We start from the raw sequence: 12420 nt of genomic DNA, 5'->3' as shown, positions 1-12420 counted from the left end.
TATAAAGTTTCATACAGATAGAGTCAAATTGATTCCTGTAAACAAAATGTCAGCTCCTAGCCAAGATCCTCAAGATACGTAGCCATGAAATCTGGTCCTTTCTAAGATTTATTTCCAGAATTCAAGATCATAGATGTGAGAATTATGGCATTTAACAGAATTGTAAAAAATTACTGAATTTAGCATAATTATGAAATTTAACAGAAATAAGTGTTAGAAAGTCAAGTCATGGTTTAGACTGAAATCTACTTCAGGTCAAAAAGAACTATGCAACAGAATCGGAACTTATGTGAATACTTCCGTTTTGATTTCAAATGGATTTTGAGACGTGAGTGAATGCTATGAGTATGTGTGTTGGGAAATGAGACCACACAAGCGCTTTAAGATACATGTGATGGCAGGGTTGCAGAGGTCCTGCACAACATTTGCCACTGACCAATGCTGTGATAACTCCAGCCACAGTCTTTCACCCACCTTCAATTCTGAGCTCTGCCGAAGTTTCAAGGTCTTTGTATTTGCAGGTGTACTGACCCTGGTCCTCTGCTCGAACATCTGCAATGATCAGCTTATGGACTTTGTGCTCCACTTCTGTTTTATATCTACCTTGGGGTTTAAGGATTCTGCCATTTCTGAACCATTCGGATTTTACATTTGGCACAGAAAACTGGCAAGTCATGGTACAAGTCTGGCCTTCTTTCAAAGTAACATCCTGAAGATGCCGTTCCCAGGCAGGCTCTGTGGGTATGATACAATATACATTTTGTACGATATCACGTGTGATGTACTCAGTAGTAAATTCATCTCACAAGTTTTTTTTAAAATAATAAAACTCTTTTTCCTTACCAATTACAGTTAGTTTAGCACTAGCGATGTGTGGACCACACACCAATCTATAATTGCCCTGATCTTTAAGTTGACAGTTTTTGACTCTGAGGGTATGTTGATCACCATCAATGCTTATTTCAAATTTATCACTGGGTTCCAGTTTTTCAGTCCCTTTGTACCATGAAAGCTTGATTTCTGGATAATTAATCTTAATGTCAATTTCAAACACACCATCATTATCTTTCAAAACTGTCTGATTTTCAATGTCCTTGATCAAAGTGACAGGCTAGGAGAATAAAGAATTAAAATGCATTAGTCGCTCCTTCCCTTGTAATTCCCAATAATAATTTCTTCATTTTGTGATCAGCATAATTCATTTTACCTCTGTCTGTGACAGCCTTTGCTGAATAAATGATACAAGTTCCTCAAATTCCTTTTCTTCCTTCTCTGACTTCTCTATTTCCTCAATTTCCTAGGGAGGAAAAAAAGCATAAGTATTACATATGGAATAAAATTTGAATTAGAGGCCGAATGATTATATTTAACCTCCATTTTTGATGCTGCTTAGGTTATATTAACTGATCTTATACAACTGTAGGGTTCTGGAAACTCAAAAGGCGTATGTTAGACGTTTCAAGTGTGAATTTTTAAAGATGATACTATATATAAAAGATCATACCAATCTATGTGTCTCTTCTACTTGACTTTGCTTTAGCATTTCAAATGCTTGAAGAAGACCCCGGAAGTCAGTGATTCCATACATGCGGGCATATTTTTCATATTCTTTTGGATCAATATTTTTGAGAAGTTCCATGATATCAATTTCCTCTTCTTCCCCAGCTCCTTTCTTTAAGGCTGGAGTCCTAAATGAAATAAGAAATAAACATGAATCACCTGTCTTCTACTTATTTTGAATTGTCTATCATCATTCAAAGATTATAAATGTAATAAAATTTTTTTCACAAAGGAATAGTTTTGTGTCCTTTATTTAAGAACTACTAATTTTACCATGTTAACTGTGAAACAAACAAACAAACAAAATTGTGGGTTTGGCGGTGGAGTGGATTAAGATCAGACTATAGTCACAAAGTATGGAAATTTGATCAAAGAGTTTAAGAAAGGATAACAAAAATATTTTTGTAAGCTTTACAACAAAAGAGGCTAATGAAAGAATTATACAGAAAAATAATAATAGCCATGGAAAGCATCAATAAAGAATACATATATCATGAGGAAAATATGTAGAAATTAAATGTTGATTAATTGATTAACAGTGATGTTCAAACATAATTGGTTTTGAAATTATTGGCAATTATGGAAAATGTTTAAAATGGTTTATCTAGAAAGCCATTCAGAGCAAGAGAAATTACACATAGAAACAAAAATTTCATGCCTAGACACATAGGTTTCTCTATAGGCCATTTCCTTTGTTCAAAATTTTAATAAAAATTCACCTCATTCTCAAAATTTTCTCAAGATTATTCAGAAATTGATGTTAATGCACCACTAACTTCCACTCAAATACTGTGTATTTGCTTATCTGTTTCTGTTAAAATGTCTATATGCTAATGTTATTTCACAATCTGAATCTTGGAGGGGATGGTCCATGAATGGAACATTACCGTGCATGGTATTTTATTGAACTCACTTTTTCAGCATTGCTCTAAGATCTCCTTCAATTTTCTCTTGTTGCTTCCTTTCATCCACCTGTAGATTAACATTACTTTCAATTTCACCATGCTTGTTAAATGCAACACATCGGTATAATCCAGAATCGGTTTTTGTGGTGCCTCTGATCTCCAGCTTTGCTTCACCATCTTTCTGGTGGATAAAAATTCGACCTCCTTGGCTCAGTTGTCTCCACTTCCCTTTTGTCCACTTAACATCTGGAACTGGATCACCTCCAACTTTCGCAATGAATGTTGCAGTGGTTTCTAAGGAACAATGAAAACAAATCAATAAAAATTTAATTTTCCAAAACCAGATTTTCTGAAATGAAATCAGCAGTAAAATGTACAAGACAGATGAAGATGTAATTTTCATGAAGTACTTACTTTCTACAACTCTCATACTCTGAGGTTCTGATATGAAGAAGAGTTTTCCATCTACTGCTGCTTTCTTAGCTGCTGGGACGGCAGCTGGTTTGTCTAAAACAACACGTTTACATGTTTTTTAAAAAAATCACAATTACCTTCAAATTGTAATAAATAATTTCCTTTGAAAAACAGGCTTTAAGAATTTGGCAATGTCACAAATATTACACACCCTATATGAGAGTGGACTATAGAAGACAAAGCAGTTTCATAGACATTTATAACTAGTTGTAGCTATTACATGCAGATTGAACTGCAATCACATTAATAGCATCAAGTTTTATATTTCTCAACTTGGTTTTATTATATAGATTTCCTTTAGGGATATGATATCAGGCTACCTTATGTCACATTATTACAGGATCATTTTTGGAACTCCACTTAGTTACATCCTTTTGGATATGGTGAAAAAGGGTCAAGAAGTGTGATGGTGAACTTGGGGTACTTCCAGAAAATTTGTGTGGAAATTATTGCCACTAAATTACCTAATATTTCAATTATAATAAGGATACTATAAATTGCAAATGAGCAGTAACTGATAATTCTAAAAATCTAATTCCATTCTTACTTAAACTGTAATAAGCAAATAAGCAAATAAACACAAGCAGTTGACTTAATACAAATAATAGTTTTGAGGTGTCTGTACCTTTAATGGTCACTTTTGATTTGCAAGTGTCACTTCCAGCCACATTTGAAGCTTTACACACATAATCTCCCACATCTGCTTTAGACACATCCTTGAGTTCCAGCACAGCAGTCCCATTAGCAAAGCTGAAGCTGCATCTGTCTGAGGGCTTTATTTCCCTGCCAGCCTTCAACCACTGGATCCTGATCGGTTCTGATCCCTGGACGTGGCAGCTAAGCTGCACGAATTCTCCTTCATTAACTGTTACTGGAGTAGGGTGCTGATCAAACACAGGTGGCTTCTTAGGTGCTAGAATTAGAAAGGGACTTTCATGAGGAACATAAAAACAAAAAAATATTAAACTCCAGAAAAGAAACAAGTTTTGCCTCTAACAGGTAGCACTGGTTGCTATAATAGAACTGAATCATGTGCCTTTGTCTCTGAAAGCAATAGTTACATGTGTTGGATTTTATAAATAGAAAAAGGTTTAAAAACAAGCAAAGAACAGATGCCATGCTGCCCATGAATTACCCAAGCATCTGTGTTTTGCAAACATTAGGCACTGCAAACACTGCACCGGCCGTTCCTATAAATTTTGATGTCATATAGCATACCGTTGATTCTCTCAAACCTGCATGCAGCTGTATTTTCACTGAACCCTAAAAACGAAGGGCCTATTGGAGAACTCTGCTCATGATATACAATGTTTGCTACCCTCTGGGAAAGAAAGCCAACATTTGAGTAACCATGAGCCCACATGTTAATACGTGATTTTCTCTTATGATCATCTTTAGCTATTATATGCAGCTACAGTAGCATTTAAAATCCAACCTTTGCCCAAAGGAATGAGGCGTTGAAGCTCAGTGCTCAAATGAAAACCCGTGAAGAAGATATCAGTAACATGATGGGAAGGCCATGTATAGCTTGGTGTTATGTAATGATTTTATTGAATGGTTCTGAGACCTACATATAAGGAAAATAAGCAATATTCATGATTGCAAAGATGAAAACTTCTGATATCTATTCATTTTTAAACTCTATGGATAAAAAGCCTCAGAATTCTATAGAAAGTATTTATCTACTCAATGTAAAACCATCGTGAATGGTTAAGCATTCATTCTTCATTTAACTAAATGTTTTAAAAATCAAACGCATTTATGTACTATTAAGTGAGTGATGAAATTAGAATTATAAAAAGTTAACTCAATGATATTAGCTTATTAGTAATATTAATCTATTGATGATATTAACCTACTGTCTGTGCACCCTGACATGGCCAGCTAGATCATCAGAGTTGGTAATTAACTCCCAGTTGTTCAAGGAAGTTAGACTGTAAAGTGATTTTGATGAACTGCCTCATAATTATATGGATGAAACAAATGGGACCTAGTGAAACTTAAAAGCTTTTGCACAGCAAAGGAAAACATAAACAAGATGAAGAGACAACCCTCAGAATGGGAGAAAATATTTGCAAATGAACCAACTGACAAAGGACTAATCTCCAAAATTTACAAGCAGCTCATGCAGCTCAATATCAAAAAAAACAAAGAACCCAATCCAAAAATGGGCAGAAGACCTAAACAGATATTTCTCCAAAGAAGATATACAGACTGCCAACAAACACATGAAAGAATGCTCAACATCATTAATCATTACAGAAATGCAAATCAAAACTACAGTGAGGTATCACCTCACACCAGTCAGAATGGCCATCATCAAAAAGTCTACAAACAATAAATGTTGGAGAGGGTGTGGAGAAAAGGGAACCCTCTTGTACTGTTGGTGGGAATGTAAATTGATACAGCCACTATGGAGAACAGTATGGAGGTTCCTTAAAAAGCTAAAAATAGAACTACCATATGACCCAGCAATCCCACTACTGGGCATATACCCTGAGAAAACCATAATTCAAAAAGAGTCATGTACCAAAATGTTCATTGCAGCACTATTTACGATAGCCAGGACATGGAAGCAATCTAAGTGTCCATCGACAGATGAATGGATAAAGAAGATGTGGCACATATATACAATGGAATATTACTCAGCCATAAAAAGAAACGAAATTGAGTTATTTGTAGTGAGGTGGATGGACCTAGAGTCTGTCATACAGAGTGAAGTAAGTCAGAAAGAGAAAAACAAATACCATATGTTAAAACATATATATGGAATCTAAAAAAAAAAAAGTTCTGACAAACCTAGGGGCAGGACGGGAATAAAGATGCAGACATAGAGAATGGACTTGAGGACACGGGGAGGGGGAAGGGTAAGCTGGGGCAAAGTGAGAGAGTGGCATGGACATATATACACTACCAAATGTAAAACAGATAGCTAGTGGGAAGCAGCTACATAGCACAGGGAGATCAGCTCAGTGCTTTGTGACCACCTAGAGGGTTGGGATAGGGAGGGTGGGAGGGAGACACAAGCGGGAGGAGATATGAGGAGGTATATATATGTGTATAGCTGATTCACCTTGTTTTACAGCAGAAACTAACACACCATTGTAAAGCAATTATACTCCAAAAAAGATGTTAAGAAAGAAAAAAAAGTTATATGGATGAAGCCATTATGGTTAGAGGATCAGATTGAGAAGATCTCCTTAAACAATACAGTCTATTTCTTTGCCTCAAGCTATGACTGTGTATTCATAATGATATGTAACATCTTTCCACCCATTTTTTTTTCTTTCTGAGCAAATTTTACCCTTTTATATGAGGTTAATATTCACTTACAGGCTAAAAGCTTTGGGCAATATATGTGAGACAATAATCCTTTAGAAATATCCTTAGAAAAGAGAACGTTTCAGAATGTGATAGGCTCATAATAAGCAAAGGTAACGCAATATTCAATGATGAAAATTTTAAAAAATTTCAAAACAAATGTGCCTCATAAAAATTTATGTCACTCATGTATGAATTTCAAAGTAGACTTAGACTTCTAACTACCTGAGAGAATTTCGAGATGTGATTTACAAGCTAAGGTACAGTCCATTTATTATATGACACCTACTTTCCTGGGCCACATAATTAAATTACAACTAATGTATATTTTTAATAAACATATGTGGAATTGTGGCAAGCCAATTAAATAATATACATTCATATCTGTTATAACTTACTTTGTCGAGATGTCAGAAGAAACACCCATGGCTGTCTAATAGGCAGTAAAGAAAAACACATCATGCCAGGGGCTCTGAAGGTGACTTACCTTTGATGACGACTGAAGATGTACACAGAGCAGAGCCTGCATCATTCCACACTTTGCACGTGTACAAACCAGCGTCGTCCATGCCTGCCTTCTTGACTTGCAGCAGAAGTGTGTTGTTCTTGAATGTGATTTCACAGTTAGACGTTGGATGGATCTCTACGTTATTTTTGTACCAAGCGACAGAAATAGGCTGGGAACCAGCAACACGGCCCTCGAGTTTGAAAGAGTTCCTTTCTGTTTCTTCTACTGTCTCCGAGAGTTTTTTAGTGAAACTTGGTGGAATTAGCCGCTCTGTAAGATAGTTCAAGGATATATGAAGTGGAATCCAGAAGTAGGTTACTAATAGGAGGCTTTTCAAGAAAGAAAAGTCATATTTTAAGTTCAAAGTCAATGCTGACCAACTGAATACAGCATATCAGTGTAATGTTGCTAAACATTTTGGCCTCCTTCCACAAGCTTATTTTATTTTTAAATTAAAACAATTTTTTTAATTTTACATTGGCATATAGTTGATTTACAATGTTGTGGTTTTTTTCTTTTATTTTCACAAGCTTATTTTAAACTGTTCTCTGATTTATGGGATGGATGATAAGAATAACTTATGGTCATTTACAGAACCAGACATTTGTAAAAAAAAAAAAAGAAAAAAGGGGGAAGGAGTGGTCTTAGGGTTATGTAGGATATATGAAAACTTAGAGAAATACAGATTTTAAAAGATCACCTTTTCTCTAGAGAAACATTTCTTCTGAAACATTTTTATGTCAGGGGTTTAAAAATGTGCTAAATTTCATCTGTCCTAATAAAACCACACCCTTAGGATGTGATATACAAAGATACCTTTTATATTGAGCTGAGCCACGCAGGAGTCCTCTCCCACTTCATTGACAGCATAGCACGTATACTGTCCAGAGTCTCCTTTGTCTACTTTCAGGATTGTCAGGTGGGCACTGTTTTCCAGATAACTAATCTGATAGTTTCCGCCACTTTGGATCTCTCTGTTGTCTTTGGCCCAGGTGACCTTTATCGGTTGTGTCCCAGTCACATGGCACTCAAAGTCCGCACTGTCTCCCACCACAGCAACCACAGGGGCAAGAGGGATGTCAAAGAAGGGTGGGTTCTTCCCCTCTGAGAGGAGAGCAGAAAGACGGTTTCAGGCTCCATACTTGACCATCCCAGTTCACACAAATCATCCTCCTCTAATTTCAAATTTGGTTATAAAAAATTTAATTACAGAAATAGAAGTTTAAGAATCCACACACCTGTGAGAATGAGTCTGGCACTGGAAGAAGCAGAACCTATAGGATTTGTAGCTGTGCAAGAATACTGGCCTGCAAAACTCCGATCTGTTTGAAAAATATTGAGAGTGGCTACGTTATCTAAAAATGATGTTTGTACATTGGGGCTGTCTTTCAACGGCTTGCCATCTTTAAACCAAGACACCGAGATAGGTTCTGATCCACTGACAGCACACTCAAAAACAACTGGCAGCCCGACCGTTTCTTGAACATCTCTCAACTGTCGAGAAAACGACGGTGGAAGTTTTTCCTCTGTAGGAATGGAATTAAAGTAATGAATAATTCTGGACATTTTGAATTTACTGAATATTCTTCTCACAATTATTGTTATATAAATAATGGGATTCCTATAAAAATATCAGGAGGTATTCACATATCCTGAATTAACTTGGACTCAAAGAAAAGTAGGTAAATTTTTGGAGCAAAAGTTTTACTTTGATGCCACGCTGACGCATGGTAGGTGTAAAAATATGTAAGCCAGCAGAGAAACTGATTGGCTTAAGGTACATCTCCGGCATGTAGCAGATTTTCTTACTTTTTAAGACTGCTTTCTAGCGATCTGCATGAGACACCCATGGGTGGAGTTTTAAAAAATATGGTTACTCATTTTTCTGAAAGATTTAATTATAGAGACAAATGATGACATGATCTTCCAACTGAAGATTAGTCATTTTATCTCTCTCTGTAAAGGTGATCAAAAAAGAAAAACTGCTAATTTGTAGGCAGAACTACTTAAGAAGAAAGTTTTGCATTTGGGAAGATTTTCCTAAAAAGAAGATCCTCGCCAGATATTTTAAATCTTTTTCAAAAGAAACACATTCATTCACTTAAAAAATATTGCAATCACCTTGAACAGTCAGGAAAGTTGATGAAGAAACTTCTCCCACACTGTTTTCAGCCCTGCAGATATATTCTCCACTGTCATTACTATCAACCTGGTTGAAAACCAGTGTAGCAACATTGTTCCTAAAATGCATTTTGTAGGTAGTCGTGGGTCTCAATTTCGTATCTCCTTTATACCAGGACACCCCAATTTCAGGGGTCCCAGCAAGTTGGCATTGCAAAGAGGCAGAATCTCCAATGGTCACCTTCACAGGCTCCAACTGCTTGACAAAATATGGTGGTTCTGCAGCCAAGAGAGATAACCAGTCATGAAGGAGACATTACAGGATGGTTATTTGTATATAAAGATACGAATGTGCAATCATAACACACCTAGTATCAGGATTTGTGCTGAACAGGAGTCTTTCCCGGAAGCGTTTTCAATGTAACAGTTGTACTGTCCTGCATCCTCCACTGTGCTGCTTGGAATTTCCAGGATTGCAGATTTTTCAGTTGTGGTTATATGACACCTCTGAGAAGGAGTTATATTTGTGCCATTTTTCTTCCATGTAACTGAAATAGGAAGAGTTCCAGTATACGTGCCCTCTAGGATCAGGGGTTTTCCTTTCTCTAGGCTGTAATCATTGAGCTTCTTCACAAATTTGGCTGGGGCTGTAGCAGGCGAATTGAAAACATGAAATAAAGCACATACACACACAGATACAGGCACACCTATTACTTCATGTACATTAATTGTAAAAATGCAGAATGGCAGTCAAACAAACCTTTTACATATAGATGTGTTGTACAAGAAGCTTTGCCAGCTTCATTACTAACGATGCAGGTATATTCTCCACTTTGTGATGTATCTACATCAAACAGCTCCAGTTCAGCAACTGAATCCTCCAAAGACACATTACATCTGTCCCCTGGTACTAGTTCACTGCTACCCTTGAACCAGCTGACACTGAACGGGGGTGTTCCTTTTACAAGGCTTGTGAAAGTTACATTTGTTCCAGTTAAAACATCCATGGGATCAGGTTTCTGAACAAAAGATGGTGGTTCTAAACAAAAAAGCACATACCGGAAAAAGTTTACTACTTTTGAATTTTGATGACAAAAATGCTGAATAAATAATGAAATGCAATTCTACTTTGCTGTTATTTTTAGCTGACCTCTCACAGTCAAAGGAGCACCGCACTCATCAGAGCCAGCCACGTTAGTAGCTATACACGTGTAGTCGCCGGCGTCTGAGTCTTCCAGCATGTTCACAGTTAAGGCACAAGTGTTATCCGTCAGGGTGGTCTGGTACTTCCTTCCACTGCTGATCTCGTTTCCTTCATGGAACCAGGAGACGGAGATTGGAGGTGATCCATAGACTTTACACTCCATTACCACTGAGGAGCCAGACAGACCATTTGTCTCTTTCAATTTTCTTGTGAATGAAGGAGGCACAATTCGGTCTGAATGTGATAAAAATCAAACAAACAAGGACATCAGTTATAAAATGATTTGAAGAGAGAATTATTGTCTTTTTGATGGAATATGCCTAGATCCATTTGGCTCTTCTGTGAGGATATCACAGAGTTCCCAGTGGGGTCACACCATGGAAAGCCTTGAGAATCAGTGGACAAGACATGCTAGTTGACTTATTAGGAATTTTGGTCTCTCTTTGCTGTGAATCATTATGTGGAGAATTACTCCAGCACAAGTGACAGTAGAAGACTACATATCCTTATTCCTTATCCAGGGATTAAGTGTTACTCCTACCACCCTGAATTGTGGAAATTCCTCCAAAAGAAAGGGATAGAACTTTTGGACTTGGTTTTCTTCTAACTCTATAGGTCTATTACCTCTGATTTCGCTGATTCAGAGGATGTCAGACTCATGTCACGCTGTAGAATGTGGAGTTTCTTATACACACGTATGTAAACCAGGAACTATACTATAATAACATTGAAACAAAAGCCCAACCAACCAACCTGAAACATGAACTGAGGCTGTGCAGCTGTCTTTGCCCACAGGGTTTTGCACCTCAAAACTGTACACCCCACTGTCACTGGGGGCCACGTTAATAATCTTAAGGCCAGATATTTTGTTGAAGAAGCTTATTTTGTATTTGCTATCACTTGTCAGCTCTTTGGCATCCTTAAACCACTTAGTAGTGAGTTCGGGTGTGCCAGTGACCATGCACTCCAAGGTACAGGTGTCTCCCGTGGTCACTTTTATGGATTCTGGCTTTTCGACAATTGCTGCAGGCTCTGGAACGAGATGTAAATTGTTTTCAAATGTTAAAATCACATTGAAAAACTAAAGAAGACACGAGTACTGGTAAGTGCGTGCCTTCTATTCATGATGACATTCTATCTGCACTAACCGAGGATGGACACTGTGGCGAAGCACTCTTGCATTCCGGCATCATTTTTGATCTGACAGGTGTATTTCCCGGCATTGGCTGTTTCCACTCTTGAAAACTGTAGGGTTGCAATGTTTTCTGAATAAGAGATCCATATATTGTCACTTTCTCTGACCATCTCCCCCTTGTCTTTGAACCACACCACGGAAATGGGCTCAGTGCCTTCAATAGCAGCCTGAAGCTGAACTTCTTCACCAACGATGGCAGAAATGTCACTGGGCTTCTTCACAAATCTTGGTGGTGCTGATGAAAAAGAGGCAAAATCAGGGATTTAAAATGTGTGGGGCTATGGGTATTTCCCTCAGAGCTATGAATGCTAGGAATCAAACTGGTGATCATGTGTTGTTTCTATTTCTTAAAGAAGAGGCATTTTTGGTGAATGGGAGCAGAGATGCATTAGAGTTTGTACTAGGCAGAAAGAGTCGAACATCTTGGCCTCTCTAGCTTTCTAAATCCAATCAAAACCTACTGGGAAAATTGTCTAAAAGGGTAATTAGTAGGATTTGGAAATGGGATGCGCGCTAACTATAAAAGGATTTAGAAAGGAGAGAGGGGAAAGTACAAGACAGCTAGTGGTAAAGGATGGGGCAAGAGCTGAGGGGCCAACAGGGTATTAAAGTTAGAAGGAAAACTGTAAGCAGAAGAGGATGGAGTCACTCTAACCTTTCAGAGTGATGGAACCAACACAGGTGTCTCCCCCCACGTCGTTCGTGGCTTTACACTGATATTCCCCAACGTCTGCAGCACTGACACTCAGGATGTGAATACTCGTCAGGAAGTTCTCAGACATTATCTTGTACTTCTTGCCACTCCTAAGTTCTCTCTTGTCTTTATGCCAAGAAACTTGAAACGGGGGGGTGCCCTGAAGCTCACATTCAAGGTGAACATCAGCTCCTTCCAGTGTCTCAACGGGACGAGGCTTTTTGCGGAAAACGGGTGGTTCTAAAGTTAGGAAAAAAGGAACATTAGGATGTGTTCTGTAACTATGTAGTTACAAGTAAGAATCAGTTTTCCATTCCACCATAGAGAGAGAACACTACACTCGATTTTCTATTGTGTCCTTTAAAATTTTTAGAACCTCGACGGAGAGTCAAACAGGGAATTGAGAGGACAACCAGGAGGAAGTTAACGTGAAAAACA

The 12420-nt window shown here is 37.7% G+C and overlaps 1 protein-coding gene across 1 annotated transcript in view; it reads right to left on the bottom strand.

Moving 5' to 3' along the window:
* Positions 1 to 12420, bottom strand: part of TTN (titin) — a 277521-nt gene that overhangs the window by 166912 nt on the left and 98189 nt on the right. The window contains exons 88-104 of the mRNA XM_029224548.1: positions 11944 to 12222; positions 11242 to 11523; positions 10847 to 11125; positions 10040 to 10327; positions 9650 to 9928; positions 9258 to 9536; positions 8890 to 9168; positions 8007 to 8294; positions 7585 to 7872; positions 6748 to 7038; positions 3565 to 3852; positions 2880 to 2972; positions 2474 to 2759; positions 1505 to 1688; positions 1208 to 1297; positions 844 to 1111; positions 475 to 735 (exon numbers count right to left, since the gene is read on the bottom strand). Coding sequence (XP_029080381.1) covers positions 475 to 735; positions 844 to 1111; positions 1208 to 1297; positions 1505 to 1688; positions 2474 to 2759; positions 2880 to 2972; positions 3565 to 3852; positions 6748 to 7038; positions 7585 to 7872; positions 8007 to 8294; positions 8890 to 9168; positions 9258 to 9536; positions 9650 to 9928; positions 10040 to 10327; positions 10847 to 11125; positions 11242 to 11523; positions 11944 to 12222 — 4302 coding nt within the window. The remainder of the gene's footprint in view (positions 1 to 474; positions 736 to 843; positions 1112 to 1207; positions 1298 to 1504; positions 1689 to 2473; positions 2760 to 2879; positions 2973 to 3564; positions 3853 to 6747; positions 7039 to 7584; positions 7873 to 8006; positions 8295 to 8889; positions 9169 to 9257; positions 9537 to 9649; positions 9929 to 10039; positions 10328 to 10846; positions 11126 to 11241; positions 11524 to 11943; positions 12223 to 12420) is intronic.

The sequence above is a fragment of the Monodon monoceros genome, unplaced genomic scaffold, assembly GCF_005190385.1.
Source record: "Monodon monoceros isolate NGI ecotype Baffin Bay Population unplaced genomic scaffold, NGI_Narwhal_1 Super_Scaffold_16, whole genome shotgun sequence".
Classification (NCBI taxonomy): domain Eukaryota; kingdom Metazoa; phylum Chordata; class Mammalia; order Artiodactyla; family Monodontidae; genus Monodon; species Monodon monoceros.
Note: the sequence above shows the minus strand (reverse complement) of the source record. Positions and strands in the feature narration are given on the sequence as shown.